Source organism: Staurois parvus, unplaced genomic scaffold (genome assembly GCF_062004578.1).
Source record: "Staurois parvus isolate SC_StPar_1 unplaced genomic scaffold, SC_StPar_1.0 ptg000390l, whole genome shotgun sequence".
NCBI classification, from domain to species: domain Eukaryota; kingdom Metazoa; phylum Chordata; class Amphibia; order Anura; family Ranidae; genus Staurois; species Staurois parvus.
This window is the reverse complement of record NW_028318186.1, coordinates 6920051-6937814: the sequence shown is the minus strand read 5'-3', so window position 1 is coordinate 6937814 and position 17764 is coordinate 6920051. Positions and strand designations below refer to the sequence as shown.

Here is a 17764-nt window from a genome sequence, read left to right as displayed (position 1 = left end):
TCATACTGGTCACTGGAAGTTGGGGGGTCAGCCTGTCAGTGCTCAGACCATACGCCGCACACTGCACCAAATTGGTCTGCATGGCTGTCGTCCCAGAAGGAAACCTCTTCTGAAGATGATGCACAAGAAATCCCATAAACAGTTTGCTGAAGACAAGCAGACTAAGGACATGGATTACTGGAACCATGTCCTGTGGTCTGATGAGACCAAGATCCACTGATTTGGTTCAGATGGTGTCAAGCGTGTGTGGCAGCAACCAGGTGAGGAGTACAAAGACAAGTGTGTCTTGCCTACAGTCAAGCATGGTCGTGGGAGTGTCATGGTCTGGGGCTGCATGAGTGCTGTCAGCACTGAGGAGCTACAGTTCATTGGGGGAACCATGAATACCAACATGTACTGTGGCATACTGAAGCAGAGCATGATCCCCTCTCTTCAGAGACTGGGCCGCAGGGCAGTATTCCAACATGCTAATGACCCCAAACACACCTCCAAGATGACCACTGCCTTGCTAAAGGAGCGGAGGATAAAGGTGATGGACTGGCCAAGCATGTCTCCAGACCTAAACCCTATTGAGCATCTGTGGGGCATCCTCAAATGGAAGCTGGAGGAGCGCAAGGTCTCTAACATTCACCAGCTCTGTGCGTCGTCATGGAGGAGTGGAAGAGGACCCCAGTGGCAACCAGTGAAGCTCTGGTGAACTCCATGCCCAAGAGGGTTACGGCAGTGCTGGAAAATAATGGTGGCCACACATATATTGACACTTTGGGCCCAATTTGGACATTTTCACTTAGGGGTGTACTCACTTTTGTTGCCAGCGGTTTAGACATTAATGGCTGTGTGTTGAGTTATTTTGAGGGGACAGTAAATTTACACTGTTATCCAAGCTGTACACTCACTACTTTACATTGTAGCAAAGTGTCATTTCTTCAGTGTTGTCACATGTAAAGATAGAATAAAATATTTACAAAAATGTGAGGGGTGTCCTTACTTCTGTGAGATACTGTATCAAGGAGGGTACTACATCCTCTGCGTGCGCTTAGTTCAGCTTCACCTCATTACTTTGGATTAGCTTCCTGATAGTGAATGGTGGACCATGCAATGTTGTCTGCTGCTTGTAGACCCCACCAGAGGCACATGGGATGGGATATCAATGAAAGAGCACAATTGGGAAACAGCTGTCACCCCATAACAGAAAGTATCTGAACAAGGACTTTCATGGCAGGATTACTGGGTAATATTTAAAATAAAAGCTACAGAATTCAAAGGACTGAAAACTTTTAAAATAACATGTGTACTCTTATATTAGATTTTAGTGATTGAGTTCAGATCTACTTCAATGATGACATTTAACAAGACTAATTGGAATAAACAGACCCTGTCTAGAATACATAATTGCGTAACCGTATCTGCATGACAGCAGCTTACATAGTTACGTGTGGCTAGAGATTCTGCCCAGTTCTTAGGTTTAGATGAAGAGACATACTTAGTGGTTTTGATGCTGGTCATATATTTTGCAGCTGTGAATTCAATCACAGCAATTTGCCACCCGTGGTTACAATCACTGTCCAGGTGTGTGTGGTCAAAAGCATGAAACTGGTTTTGAAATTGAACAAAAAAAACACCTTTTGTCTGGTTCTGCAATTGTGTAGATCTATTTCCCCTGCTATTTCTACTATTTAGTTGATAGAGAAACTATTGAAAATGTGAGTGACAGATTGGTGTGGTTGACTAGTGATATAAAAAGCCCCAAAACGGACAACATTGACAAGTCAGAACAGGCTATTTCTTGCTTAGGAGTCTGTTGGGATATTAATAAAAAGTGGATTCCAAGGATTTAGGAAAGTTTATTGTATCTGATAAGAATGTCTCAGCTGTAAATGTTAGCACAGCGCAGTATTCGGAGATTAAAATGTTACGATGTAATGGCTTCTTTTTTAATTTTGTATAAAATGTGCAAAGGTTAGACAAGCCTTCCTCAACCTATTTACTCCAGAGGAACCCCTAATTTTTAGCTTTTGTGGACCCATTGCTAAAATCAAATTTCCTGGTGGATAATGGGAAGAATGCTTTTACATTGGTGTTCACTGAGACGAATGAGCCCCCCCCCCCCACCTTTTGGTGGTGGTCTCAATACTATCCTTACTGCTTACAGCTAAAAAGATCATTGGTGCTATGCCGCTGACTCTTCCAAATGGGCTCTGGACATGGAACTATCCAGGCACCATCAAATATGAGGTCAATTAGGAATCAAGGAACCACTAGCAACATCTGGAGAAATCCTAGTGTTCCACAGTACATAGGTTGAGAATGGCTGGTTTAGACCCTTACAGCAAAATTATATTGTTTAGTCCATAGTGGGGAGATTCCCTCTTTATTTGTCCTAGTGTCCATTGTTATTGATAAGGAAAGTAAGGGAAAGTCCAAAAAGATCATAAGTGTCACCAGAGAAAGAGGTGACACATTTCAGAGTCAAGTGTCCAAGATTGGAATTTCCCTTTAACGAGAAGAGCGGGTCACCACTCTGCTCCACCAGAGCTCACTGGAGAGAGGATATCTAGAGATCTTGCCAGTAACAGCACTTCTTGTTGCAGGCTGACAACATTAAGCCACTGCTTGCAATCAGCAGCAGCATTGTCAGCCTGTTGGCTGTTGGGCTACCTATAAGGTCTGAACAGAACCCTTGACAACTGAACTAGCATGCATATAAGGTTGACAAAGTTGTTGCTTGATTAATGGCTGTAATTTAAGCTGGCTATACACTAATACATTTTCATATGAAAACTCTCAGTACGACTTGCCAAATGTCATTCGAAAGTAGTTCACACTTTTGTTTGCTTTTAACATTCAATTTTAGAACAAATAGACTTTACCAAATGAAAACCACATACGCTGTTGGAAATTTTGTTTAAGAAAAATTTTACATCCTGCACTTTCGAATTTTGTTAACACTGCAGTTGAAATCAAACATTAGTTCGACTCGGTTATTAAATGATTCATTAGAATATTGAATTAATTTTATAAAAATGAATACATTTTGAAAGAAATTCTACTAGTGCATACCCAAATTTAGTGTTGTCAGCTTGCAACGGAAAGTGCTTTTACTGGCAGGATCTTTGGGTAACAAACTCTACAACAGATACACAAAAAAGTATTTGCTTAAACTGATCTTGTTAGGGGGTTAAAAAACACAACGGCAGTACCCTGTGAGGACAACAGCATCATACTTACTGGCTGGCAGCCCATTTCCTGAAACTTTACTCTGTAGCAGAGCTTCCGACATCAATCTGTTCTGACTCTTCATGTTGGTCAACCAGTAGATCCCCTCACTGGTCATTGTGGTTCCTCCTGTTGACCCCTAGTCACTGTAGGCCACAATACTGACGTAGGGGGTCAGCTAAAACACCACAGTGACCAGAAGGGGACACTCCAATTGACACAGCCGACGTGTGGAAAAAGCAAGATCATTAACAAACACATAGGGTTGGGACCGGTGTCCCCTAATGGACTCCAAGAAAAGGATTTTGCATAGAGTACAAAAATATTTTTTTTTCCTTCCTCGTCCATCAAAAGACACTTGGGGGTTTATTTACTAAAGCTGGAGAGTCCAAAATCAGACTCCCTTCTGCATAGAAACCAATCAGCTTCCAGGTTTCATTGCCAAAGCTTCATTGAACAAGCTGAGGTTAGAAGCTGATTGGTTTCTATGCAGAAGGGAGTCTGATTTTGGACTCTCCAGCTTTAGTAAATAAACCCCATGAAGTCTTCACCTTTGGGATGTTAAAAAGCAGTCCAATTGAGGAGCGGGCAACAGCACACAAGAGCCAACAGGCCCAACCTGAACAAGAACTGGTGACTGTCTGCAGCTCAAGATCCAAATGTTGTTGCTCAGCCTGATTAGCCTTCTCACAGAGTGATATAGAAAATAATTTTGATTTAAGGGAAAGTTTAAGGAAAAAAAGGGTCAAATAAAAGACATCTATCCTCCTAGGACTCTAATAAAAAACTGAGGCATGATGGTTTTTAAAGGAGGGATGGCCTTCAACTTGTATTGTTTGCAGTTATTCATTCCTCTTGTAGGCAACATAACCCGAAGGTGAATAAATCATGTGTCCCTCAATGGATGAGAAAGAAATGTAACTTACTCCAATTCAGTTTTAAGCCAGAAAGTCATTGATTGCCTTTGAGCATTATAAAAGTTAAAAGGGCTTGCACTGGACAGATATTATATTACATTCTCCATATACAGGCTTATCTTTACAGTCAATTCACATTAAATCATACCTGCAATTTGAGGATGTTATCTAATCATTGCAGGATCAACAGGAAGTACAGCCTGCTGATAAAATGAGAATATATAGCTGCCTCTATGCTCACACAAACAAACTATACACAGAAACAGGGTTTTTCAAACACTTTGAAAAAATTATTTACATTACCCTGTAATTTTTTCTGCATGTAGATCAGAAAAGAAATTATGTATGTAAATACTTATCTTTCTGACTTCCCAGTGCTCCTCTAAAGAGGAAAGGTCCTTGGGAAACTGACATTTCTGAAAGTGTTGATCTCCTGTGTCCCCCTGCAGCTCTCACCAGTTCCTCCTAGAGACCCCCATGTGACTGGAAGACACAGTAATGACATAGAGGTCAGCAGAAGAAACGAGTGAAAACTATGGGGACACAGAAGACTGACACTCCAGGAAGTGCCAGTTTCCCAGAAGATGTCAGGGGGCCATTTCTTTTGAATGGATCTGTGTTCAGCAGGGCAGGCAGCAGGAGAGGTATAGTCTTCTTCTGCAGGGTATACGTTTTGTCAGCTTTGATATTTATGGCAAGATTGCTTTTTTCCCAATTCTTTTTTCACAGGGTTGCTTTTATTCCCAAATCTTTATGGCAGGGTTGCTTTAAGAATAACTAGATAGATTAAGTGCGTCTGGGCTATGGCTGGATTTACTAGTCCTGTACATAGCGTCTTGGGTACAGTAGACTCTGTGGAGTTGCACAGATAACATGTACCATAAAAGGATGTGTCATTGAAAAAGCCATTACAAAAAGATACGACTTATTAAAAATGACCTTCCCATTTCAATAAGCAGTCTCTAAAATTTAATAAATCTGCAAATCCTCATATTTCTTGCTAACATGGCAAAAGTACTTGACCTAGGATTTACCATAATTCTCATTTTCTTGTTCTTGCTTCCCGTCCTAAAAAAACTGCAAACAGCATGGTGCCAAATCTAAAGCATCCCCAGTTTAGTGCTGTACTAGCAGATTCATTTTTTTTTTAATAAATAAATTTCAATAAGTTAGCGGTGCCTGTATTTCCAGTGGCAGATTGGATCACAGCACGTGTCTATGCCAGTTTGTCATTGCTGGAACAGCTGTGGTTACATCACATACAGTTCACTTGGGTCACTTAGAAGAGTCAATAAAAACCATTCACTGTCATTCCAATTAGTCTGCTATAACAGCAATGTCAAGGGTCACCAGACTGGTCCAGAGGAAATCATTCCTACTTTGTATCTCTGCACTTCCCCAACACCATTCTGCATGAATACAAATGTAACCAGCTGTGCAGAGCAAGAAGCTCAAACATTGAATGGCATCCAGAATATATCTTCTAAATTTTGCTAGGCACGCCTTTCAACTTCTGAAATTTGTTTTACCGTAGATTTGGAAAAATAAAAAAAAAGTACTAGGGATATCTTAAAGTGAACTTGTAGCCAGGCTTTGACACTCAAGTATTTACATAATCTATAAAAGCAGTATGCTGGCATAAATCAAGCCCTCATGAACCTCTGCAGCTGCAGGCACTCTGAAACAATTCATCCTCATAGTTTACAGCACAAGCACTAAAGCCATCCAAGCAGTTTTCAGTAATGCCTGAGCCACTTAGCTCACTCTGCTGCCTCCTCCCAGACTTTCTCCTGCTCAATCACAGCTGGGAGAGGGAGCAGGGTTAGCTGAGGTGTCACTACTTGGAGGGGGAACAGAGGAAGCTGAGCAGACACTACTGGTAGGAGGAACAGAAGGAGCTGAGGATTCACTACTGGGAGGGGGAGAGTAGAGCGAGCTAAGGAGTCACTACTGGGAGGGGTGAGCTAAACAGTCACTACTGTGAAGCGAAATAGAGGGAGCTGAGGAGTCACTACTGGGAGGGGGAACAGGGTAAGCTGAGCCACTATAAGAAGGACATGACTGCCTTCAGGACTTTTGCTGTAAACTTTGAAAATAAGACCTCACAATAAGAACTCGGATTCAGATGTGCCCTAATTTTACAGCATCTGTCCACCCAATGGCAGTGCTCTGTTCAGAAATCAAGCTAAGAACATATGTATTGCATCCAGCCTACTGCAATAAATGGAAGGAATACCAGCCTGGGTAGCTGGTCCATTCACTTAAGCCTAACTCCAGGAATACTATTTAAACAGTTTCTTTGGCTAAAGCTGGCCGAAACTAACTATTGTCTTTACTAATCAATGCAGTTGCTGTCAGCACTGTATATACTGTATGCAGCATCAGCTACATACAGTATACTGCATGGTGTTCTAGCAGTGGTACAGGAGTTTTATGTCCCTTTCCTGGAACAAAACTGAGTCAGGCTGGATGCTACTCACCCTGTCATGGGAAGCCTTGTATTTTTATGAATGAATACAAGGCTTGCTCTGGTTGGCTGAGGTGGAGATTGAGACATCATCTGCTTGCCTCTCCACCTCAGCCAATCAGAAGGCTCATACTCAATAATATGGGCAGCACAATGGCTAAATGGTTAGCACTTCCGCCTGGCAGTACTAGGGTCATCAGTTTGAATCCCAACCATGGCACCACCTGCCTGAAATTTGCATGTTCTCCCTGTGCCTGAGTGGGTTTCCTCTGTGTACTCCGGTTTCCTTCCACACTCCAAAGACATGCAGGTAGGTTAATTGGCTTCTGTCTAAATTGGCCCTAGTATGTGTATGTATGACTGTAAGTTATGACCTTAGATTGTATGCCCCTTGAGGGTTAGGAACTGATGTGAATGTACAATATACAGTATATATAGGTAAGTGCTGCGTAAATTGACAGCACTATATAAGTACCTGTAATAAATAAATAAAAATAGAACGCATCCTATGAATGGCTAAGCAGTGCCCATCCCGACTCAATTTTGGCTTGGGAATGGGACAGGGAGAATCCGTAGGGCAGACACAGCGCTGTATACTGTATGTAGCTGATGCTACCTACAGTCTATACATTGCTGACAGCTGCTGCATCGATCAGCAAAGGAAATAGTTTGTTTGGACCAGCTTGGCCCAAACAAATGATTTAAAAGGCACAGTATTCCTGGAGTCAGGTTTTAATTTCTATGACCTGGGTGCTGTACATACCCCATAGTGAAAAAAAATAATACTGCATACCATGATAGAGCTCCTGACCTACTACTGGATATCTAGACCAGAATAAAACAAAACACAGGTTTAGCTGAGAAAATGTTTTTTTTTATTTAAAGGAGGTTTAAAGCCTAAGCTTTTGGCTATACGTCCCCATTGGATCAAAGAGGTGCATTTAGTTCTGCACTCCTGATGATGTTACAGAGCTAATTCAGGCCCTGAAAAAATCCCGACCATACGGTCAGGCTTGACCCAGAAGTCTCGATCGGCATCTGGCAAAGCCTCTCAGCAAACCACTGAGAGCCAGCTGCTCTCACCCTCTCCACAGCCCAGTGCACTGGTAAGCACTGGAGGGGCAGAGCTGAGAGCCGAAGACTGACAGTCACCTCACTCTGCTCAGAGTGAAGGGGAGAAATGGGAATCTTTGATCAGTCAGTGCAGAGCTGGCAGGGGACACATGCAGTATTCACCTAGGTAAGTATATATATATTTTTTTAAAGAAAGCCGTACTGCTCTTTTAAGCAAAAGTGCACTTCAAAATGAGTAAACACGAAAATCAGAAAAAGTATGCGGCAAGCGTACAGTACCTTGCACGAGCAGCTTCAACTGCAAGCCCCAGAAGGTTGCCCTTTCCAGTAGTAGCACATTCTGTTATGGCGTTTAGACACCGCTCCGCAGCAGCACCGTCTCTACAGGCTTTGACCTAATCAAGAGACAGGACAATCACAACAGGTAGTAAAAGCCGTCTCATGTACATTTCACATCTCTTACACAGCTTTTCTATTACAGTAAACATGACAGCTGGTGTTCTTAACCTTCTTACAATTACAGACCCCCAGTGGATTGCCCAAAATGTCCCCATCTCCCCTTCACTAGACTGTCAATCATAATCAGAGCCAGTGAAACCATAAACAACATTTTATATCATATTTTATATATCATCATTTTTATTATTTTATTTAATAAAGGTTATTTTACTGGAAAAGGGAGAAGGACCAATTTATAGATTTTTTTATACCATATATACTCGAGTATAAGCCGAGTTTTTCAGCACATTTTTTGTGCTGAAAAACGGCCCCCTCGGCTTATACTCGAGTCAACGTCTGCAGGGAGCTGCTGTCTCTTACCTGGCTCCGGTCCCACGACGATCCGGTCCAGGAAGCGCGGCTGCTCCTTCATTCGGTTCGTCCACTGGATGTTCGTGTGGCTGCTCAGCTCCGCCTTCTCACTGGTGATTGGCCGCCAGAACTGTAGCTCAGGAAAGGCACACAGGTGGCCAATCACCGGCGAGGAGGCAGAGCTGAGCGGCCCCGCGAAAATCGAGTGAAGGAGATGCAGGTAAGTGTGCCGTGCTTAGGTGCTGCTGCAACCACATATGCTGGCTGCAGCAGCACCATACTGGAACAGGGGTCAGCAAGTGTCAGTGGGAGGAATAGTGCCCCATCATTGGTGTCACTGATACCAATGATGGGGCATTATTCCTCCCACTGACACCAATGATGGGGCACTTTTCCTCCCCCCCCACTGACACCAACGATTGGGCACTATTCCTCCCCCCCCCCCACTGACACCAATGATGGGGCACTATTCCACCCCCCACTGACACCAATCATGGAGCACTATTCCACCCCCCACTGACACCAATCATGGAGCACTATTCCACCCCCTACTGACACCAATCATGGGATACTATTCCTCCCCCCCCACTGACACCAACGATGGTTCACTATTCCTCCACCCCCCCACTGACACCAATGATGGGATACTATTCCTCCCACTGACACCAATGATGGGACACTATTCCTCCCACTGACACCAAAGATGGGGCACTATTCCACTGACACCAATAATGGAGTGCTATTCCCCCCACTGATACTAATGATGGGGCGCTATTCCCGCCACTGATACCAATGATGGGGCGCTATTCCCGCCACTGATACCAATGATGGGGCGCTATTCCTCCCACTGACACCAATGATGGGGCGCTATTCCTCCCACTGACACCAATGATGGGGCGCTATTCCTCCCACTGACACCAATGATGGGGCGCTATTCCTCCCACTGACACCAATGATGGGGCGCTATTCCTCCCACTGACACCAATGATGGGGCACTATTCCTCCCACTGACACCAATGATGGGGCACTATTCCTCCCACTGACACCAATGATGGGGCACTATTCCTCCCACTGACACCAATGATGGGGCACTATTCCTCCCACCGACACCAATGATGGGGCACTATTCCTCCCACTGACACCAATGATAGGGCACTATTCCTCCCACTGATACCAATGATGGGGCACTATTCCTCCCACTGACACCAATGATGGGGCACTATTCCTCCCACTGACACCAATGATGAGGCACGATTCTGCCCACTGGTGTTTCCACCCTCGGCTTATACTCGAGTCAATAGTTTTTCCCAGTTTTTTGTGGTAAAATTAGGTACCTCGGCTTATATTCGGGTCGGCTTATACTCGAGTATATACGGTAAGTATTCTTCCCCCAAATATAGCACTGCAAACTAAATTGGGATTCACACTGCCAGAGGAATAGGTTACATTGTTTTTCTCATGTTGAGGATGTCTGCAAAGCAAGGAGTGAGTTAGGACTCCAACATCATGGCCGTTTGAACACCGCCCCCTAGACACTTAAGAGGATGAGAGGAGAGATAAATAGAGACCCGGCCCACAGTAGGCGTATATCCTGAGGAAGTCACGTGCACCAATCGTGACGTAACGCGTAGATACGCCAGTGGGAGGGGCCTAAACGGACCGTGCAGTGACGTCATATCCGGCGTAGGTGCCATCTTGGTGCACCCTATTAGGATCCACACAGACAGTACACCTTTGGTGTGCTGTAGCAAAACGCTGAGGACTAGCTGCATAAATGTGAGTAGACTACTGTAGTGTGGTTTGCAATAAAGCTATACGGTTTTACACTATGTTGGATTCTTTTGCTTTACTGGGGATGTTTATGGAGAGGCACCTGTCCTAGTACCGGGAGGTATTATCTATCAGGGGAGGAGAGTCCCACCACTATTGCTGAGGAGGATCCCACGGTTTTGGAGGAGTAAAAAGAGGCACTTTTAGCTCATTGGTCCTGAGGGGCCTGGGCAGGAAGGTGAGGGGGCACCCCTGTCACTGTGGATTCACACTCAGTTTGGAGCACCTGCATGAAGATTTGTTGTGTTTCACTCATCAGGACACTTAAGGACTTATTGCTAATGTTACTGGGAGTGATCACAATACCATATTCTTATAAGGGATAAGATATATTATTGGAATAGCATATATCATAGGTTCTTTTGTAGCGCTGCACTGTTTTATGTTTTTCATTTGCTCAAAATGTCCCCATCTCCCCTTCACTAGACTGTCAATCATAATCAGAGCTAGCGAAACCATAAACAACAACATTTTAGTGGATATTGCTTCCTTCTCCATAATCCTTTCCCAATTCCTGCCGACTGATCTTCCGTGTACAGTAATCTGAAGCCATTTGATGGAGCTGAAAGTTTCAAGGCACCATCAGTCGTTTAAAGGTTCAAAGTGGTTGTAAACCCTTACGTATACCCAGTGAATCGACTGGCCTCAGGTGACACACAGATATTACATAAATCCTCCTACACAAGTTGTACCTGTTTACCTACATCTTCTCTTCCCTACAGCCTTTACAAGTGCAAAATTTATACGGTTTTTAGTTTGTTGGAGCTTTCAGAAAGCATGGGGAAGGGAGCTGAAGTTACATTCTGCAGAGCTCAATGAGGAGAGTTGATCGCTTTTGGAATGAAAAGAGACAAACCCCTTCACACCGGAACAGAGCTGAGGCTGTCAATGACCGGCTATGTGCTGGAGTTCCCTCTCCTGTCACCTTTTTCCTTTTGGTGTCAGAAAAGCTCAGAAGTGACTTCTGCAGATAGCAGGGGAACCAGACAGCAGAGAGAAATTACACTTAATGCTCTGGATTGAGACAAGTACACATTATAGAGGGATATGTTTTGTTCATATTTCATGTCTGAGATTTACCACTTTAATGCACACATCATAAGGGCAGTGGTAAGATGCCAAAGACTTCAGAGGGTGTCCATTCATGTAGTCACTAACCAGCTGTTCTCAAGGCAAGCTGTCTGTGGGGCTCTCAAATAGACCTGATGTTACAAGTTATGTCATTTCGGAAGCAAGTAGCAAGGTGGCCAGTGCCAGCTTGGCAGAGGAGGAGGAGAGCAGTGCTGGTTGAAAAAGGTTTTGTACAGATACAAGATCCTCTGCTATATCATTTCTACCGGTAACTTCAAGGTTGCTGTTGATAGGACATAGCCATCTTCTAACATGAGAAACACCACAAAAAGGCTATAAAAATGACCAACTATTTAAGACACATGTGCAGGTTAAAGCTCCACTACAGCACTCCAAAAAAACAGGCTGCTCTGAAAATAATGTTGCAATGGATCATCAAAACCCATTTTAGATTAAAAAAAAAAAAAAAAAAACCCTGACAGAGGTTGCAACCCATTCCCACTAAATCCAGAACTAAAGCTGGGCTTTGTGAATAAATAAGACTGCGCTAGTAACAGGTCAAAACACAATATATACCATAACATAAACACAAGAAAATGTATAAATCATAGCAATCCCAGAAGAAAAATATATAAAGTCCCAAAATATATATTAAAAGTCCCCCAAAAAAATATGGTAGTGAAAAAATATAAAAATGCAAAAAACAATTCCTTTCACCAAGTGAATCCACCACCAAACGAACTGAATAAACTCACCAGAGCAATATTCTGATTATATTATAAACCAGCATAAGCGCTTTTTTGCTCTGGGAGCAATGATCTGCAGACAGTTGAGGCACAGCCTTAGTCTGGAGGTTATGGTCCCTTTAAAGGGGATAAATATGAATTGCTTGACTATAATATCTATTTAAACAGTGTGGAGTCCTCCCTTATTGGGGAGTTATGGCCCTTTAAGGGTTTAATAGATGTTAAGCATGTTTAATAATCTGTTGTTGAGATGTGGATATGTATATGTTGTTACTCCTGCCTCCAAAATATATTCTGCTTTTTGTCATTTTTTAAGTATATGTCTAGTATGAAGACCTGTCACTGGCGTTTTCATACACGCGATTGTGAATTATTGTCAGCTGGCGTGAGTTTAATGCATTGCCTATATAATGAGTTTAGAACGTCTCACACTCATCGGCCCCATGAGGATGTCGAATGACGAAACGCGTAGGGCACGGTTTGAGTGTGTGATGTCAGCGTGCTCCTAACATCGCAAGAGCGCATATGTATTGTGGCTGGGTCCATTCCTTGGCTTCCGTCTGTGCTGAATATGCTGGTGTCGGTTGGACACCGTTTTTTTGTAAGTGCGTTTTTGTCATTATTAAAACAGTGTTTTTTAAGAAGTACTGCACCATGGGCATCTTTTTTTATTTCGAGTGGCTATTCCAATACCTCTTAAAAGAAGATGGGATGTGATTAAAGTGGATCTTCAGAGTCTCCTGCAGAGTATTGCTCTAGGAATTCATCTCTTCCAAGCCTAAGCTGTGCCTCAACTGTCTGCAGATCGTTACTTCCAGAGCAAAAAAGCGCTTATGCTGGTTTATAAAATAATCAGCATATTACTCTGGTGAGTTTATTCAGTTCATTTGGTGGTGGATTCACTTGGTGAAAGGAATTTGTTTTGCATTTTTATATTTTGTTTGGGGGGGGACTTTTAATATATATTTTGGGACTTTATATATTTTTCTTCTGGGATTGATATGATTTATACATGTTCTTGTGTTTATGTTATGGTATATATTGTGTTTTGACCTGTTACTAGCGCAGTCTTATTTATTCACATTTGTATGTACCTTCACAAAGGGTAGACTTTGCAGCTGGTTTATTGATTAGTTTGGGTTTATATTATTATCAAATTTTGTTATCTGGCACTATTATATTTATTCAGTAAAGTTGGGCTTTACATACATTTTAAGATCCTCATAATGTTTCCTCCTAAACTGTAAAAAAAAAAAAAAAAAAGCCATGTTTAAAGTAAAAAAAAAAAAAAGACAAAAGAAAAAGAATGCATATTTAACATTTATAACACTATTGAAAACGTTCCCCAATGACAGAAACCATTAGCAGAACAAGAGATTATGATCACTACACGGTGCTGCAGGTGCCCACATACTGATACCGCTTATCTGTATGGGAAACATAATCCCTCTCTGCTGTCTAATCTTCAGTAATCTGCAATTATTGGCTGCTGAATCTTCCAGGTTCCCTGCTTTTTGTAAACCGACATGGACATAAAAGGTCTTCAGATGCAAGGTGTACACTGAATTGTTACAGTGCATTTCCCATGCATATATGATCAAAGCTGCCAACCTTAGTCTACAAAATACCCAAGGATGGATTCATAGGACATGCAAGAAGCCATTTTTTTTTCTTTTAAAGGATAGGTTCACCTTTCATAACATGTTACACTCATATTCAGGATGACCGACCCCGCTCCTCGTTTTGACAGCTAGTCTCTTCCGTTCGCTAGCTCCATCCCCACAACCGAGTCACTTATTCACAGTCATCTGTGAATGAGAGACTACAAGTCTCGACAGCCTTAGCGGCTGTCAGCTTCTAGACCTCAGTTAACTACCACAGCGCTGTGAAGCGCCGTGATAGTTAATTCATTATTCCTGTCAGTATATCTGCTTGCTTGTACATCCCATACAGGCAAGCAAGTATACTGACAGATCTGCAGGACCTCAGCGATGTTGATAGCTGGCGCAATCCTTTCCAGGCTCCTGAAGCTAAAAATAATAATTGCATTTTTTTTACCTGCAAAAAAAAAAAATGTGCATTTATAATTTTTTTTTCTAAAAGGTGAACGTATCCTTTAAAGGGAAAAAGAAAAAAGGGAAAAAGAAAAAAGGGAAAAAGAAAAAAGGGAAAAAGAAAAAAGGGAAAAAGAAAAAAGGGAAAAAGAAAAAAGGGAAAAAGAAAAAAGGGAAAAAGAAAAAAGGGAAAAAGAAAAAAGGGAAAAAGAAAAAAGGGAGAGAGCGAGAGCGCGAAAGGGGGAGAGAGCGAGAGCGCGAAAGGGGGAGAGAGCGAGAGCGCGAAAGGGGGAGAGAGCGAGAGCGCGAAAGGGGGAGAGAGCGAGAGCGCGAAAGGGGGAGAGAGCGAGAGCGCGAAAGGGGGAGAGAGCGAGAGCGCGAAAGGGGGAGAGAGCGAGAGCGCGAAAGGGGGAGAGAGCGAGAGCGCGAAAGGGGGAGAGAGCGAGAGCGCGAAAGGGGGAGAGAGCGAGAGCGCGAAAGGGGGAGAGAGCGAGAGCGCGAAAGGGGGAGAGAGCGAGAGCGCGAAAGGGGGAGAGAGCGAGAGCGCGAAAGGGGGAGAGAGCGAGGGCGAGAGCGAGCGAGCGAGGGCGAGAGCGAGCGAGGGCGGGAGAGAGCGAGGGCGGGAGAGAGCGAGGGCGGGAGAGAGCGAGGGCGGGAGAGAGCGAGGGCGGGAGAGCGAGGGCGGGCGAGCGAGGGCGGGCGGGCGAGAGCGGGGGCGGGCGAGAGCGGGGGCGGGCGAGAGCGGGGGCGGGCGAGAGCGGGGGCGGGCGAGAGCGGGGGCGGGCGAGAGCGGGGGCGGGCGAGAGCGGGGGCGGGCGAGAGCGGGGGCGGGCGAGAGCAAGATCAGAAACCAGCAAGAGCGAGAAAGGGAAAGAGCAAGAGCGAGAAAGGGAAAGAGAAAGGGCAAAAGCAAATTGCCTTTATGCACTGGGCAAGGCATATGGTGTGAACGAGCCCTTAGGGACATTTAACATTGTGACATAGAAAACGGATGTGAAGGATCTATTAGCAGAAACACCAGAGCATTATTATTAATCAAGATAACCCAGACCGTCAATAACAGACTGATATGTGGTTACTGATTATGGACCATCAGCCTTTACTAACTATGACTGACTGACAGATCTTTCCCCTTCCTTCAGATTAGATTTTAATTATGGCATTTCAGTTGCCTTACAATTATTACACAAGATGACAGCTTTAAAGGGCTGGCTGAGGTTATATTAAACACTTTTGAAACCGCAAATTTTCTCGCGAAGAAAGATAACCCTAATTGCTCCCTAACAATGCAATCATGTCCCACTCATCCTGTGTATGATTACCAAAACCACTGGGCATCAGGCAGCCATCCGGCTTTAGAGTCATGCCAACGGTTTTTATTCTAAGAAGGCAAATCTTCAAAGTCCTGAGGGGAAGCAATCTATTTCTCTCCTTGTCAAGAAGGCAAGGTGTTACATATTTCCTCCCAACATTCATCTGGTGCAGAGACATCCATATGATTGCCGGTATTCTCATGTCTTTTATATTGAGTATAACATCTCTAAACTGCTGGCTTGTAGCTCATAACTGGAAATAGAATTCCCTAATCATGCAGCTGAATGATGGAAAACGATGGAAAACTGCCAGAGGACAGAGCAGGACGGTATACCAATGTTATAATATCAGAAGCTGTTGAAATCTATGATGGAAACCAGCTATTATGTTTCTGGGATGCTAAAAGGCACATGAAGAATTTTCATTTTTGTGCACTGCAACACATCAGGGCATAGAGTGAATGTACAGCTCTAAACTCAAACTCCAGGCAGATAAAAAAAAACACAAAAAAAACTGTATGCATTATTAAATCATTAAAGTTACTGTAAAAAGCCTAGAATTATTATTTTTTTTTAAATAACAAATCTGCTCTGTGCAGTGATTTTGCACAAAGCAGTCCAAAACTTTTCTGGGTCCCCCCCGCCGACACTCCAGGCTCCTCCTCTTCTCTGGGTGCCCCCATAGCTAGCCGCCTGCTATGGGGGCACTCCAGCCAGCTTGCTCCAGATTTGCGCTGTGTGTGTCCATTCAGAGACACAGCGCAACTTGGTCCCACCCCCTCCTCACAGCATTTGATTGAAAGCAGCAGGAGCCAGTGGCTCCCACTGTTGCCTGAGTCCCTGTCAGAAAAGTAAGAGGAGAGAAGACCTGAATCCGGTACAGTGCTGGATCCCCGACATGCTCAGGCAAATGTTTGTGAAGGGAGAGGGTGCAACAGTTAGTGGGGTGTTTTTTACCTTAATACAGGGAATGCATTAAAGTAAAAAGCACAAAGCCTTTAGAATCACTTGAAAGTGGAACAACACTCTCAATCAACAATCAGTATTTGTAATCCTTATGCTGTTTGCAATAGTAAACAGATAGGAAGGTATATGATATTTACTTATTTTAATTTTGTTTTGTATATTTTTTTCAGTTGCTTCCTGGTTTCTGGCCTAGGCCAAAATGATGTCATACATCCCAGGAGTCTTATTGTGCTGCATCTTTTTACTTTCATTTGCAGGAGGGGCTTTCTCTGCTAAGCCCGCCCTCCAGCCCGCATGCCTGAACCAAGAGCAGATGGATTCCAGGAAGTAAACGCTACATGAATCATCAGCCTTAAGGGCCAGTTCACACTACATGCGTTTCAGTTGCTTTTTTTCTGCATCCAAAATGCACAGAAAGTAGGTTACATGGTTGTCAATGTCATAGCTCACATCGGTGCTTGTAGTTCCAGTTGCAGAAAAAAAAAAAAGTATAATTTTTCCTGCACAGAACTGTACTGGATTGCACCAAAAATACACTGGAATGCACATGTCCCTATATAAACTGAAGAAAAAGAGGGGAAAAAATGAACCAGAAACCATCAAAAACGCATCGGAACGCATCAAACATGCCAAAAAAAGTGCATGCAGAAATGCATCCGGAACGCACCTGGACTGTGTTTCTATAGTGTGAACTGACCCTTACTCAAGTCGGCTATGACTAGAAACATTATGGGGTGTTTTTCAAAGTAATTCTCAACAAAATAAAGCATGGAGAAACGGATGGATGAGTTTACTTTGAAAATTAAAAATGAACTAAATAGCGCTTTCAGTTCCTGGTGCTCAGATACAGTTTAGTTCAGTGTATATATATATATATACAGTATATGTACATGACTGTGTATATATATATATATACACACACACACACACACACATACATATATATATACACATATACACACATACACACACACACACACACACACACACACACAGTAGACATGCATAAACTGGGCTTGATATGAGCTTCTTGCAGTCCCTGTACTGCTGAGCTCAAAACTGGGAAAGGAAGAAAAAGCAGTACAAAGAGCCAATCAGTTCAAGTGCTGACAAACAGCTTGCTGACAGAAGGAGAGATCAGAGTGACAGAGAGATGAGCTCAACAGTCTGCTGCTTCTCCTTTCACTTTCCAGTTGCAGGCTAGGGGAGCGGCAAGATCTATACGCGTTAGTGAACTGCAGCAGAGAAAAAACAAATATTCTGCCCTGACAAATGGGGCTGTGCTGTCTGGCAGTGCTGC

At 43.4% G+C, this 17764-nt stretch overlaps 1 protein-coding gene across 1 annotated transcript in view; it reads right to left on the bottom strand.

Annotated features, from left to right (window-relative positions):
* Positions 1-17764, bottom strand: part of MMUT (methylmalonyl-CoA mutase) — a 142923-nt gene that overhangs the window by 68174 nt on the left and 56985 nt on the right. Inside the window, exon 9 of the mRNA XM_089686057.1 lies at positions 7954-8069. Within this exon, the coding sequence (XP_089542183.1) occupies positions 7954-8069 (116 nt within the window). The remainder of the gene's footprint in view (positions 1-7953; positions 8070-17764) is intronic.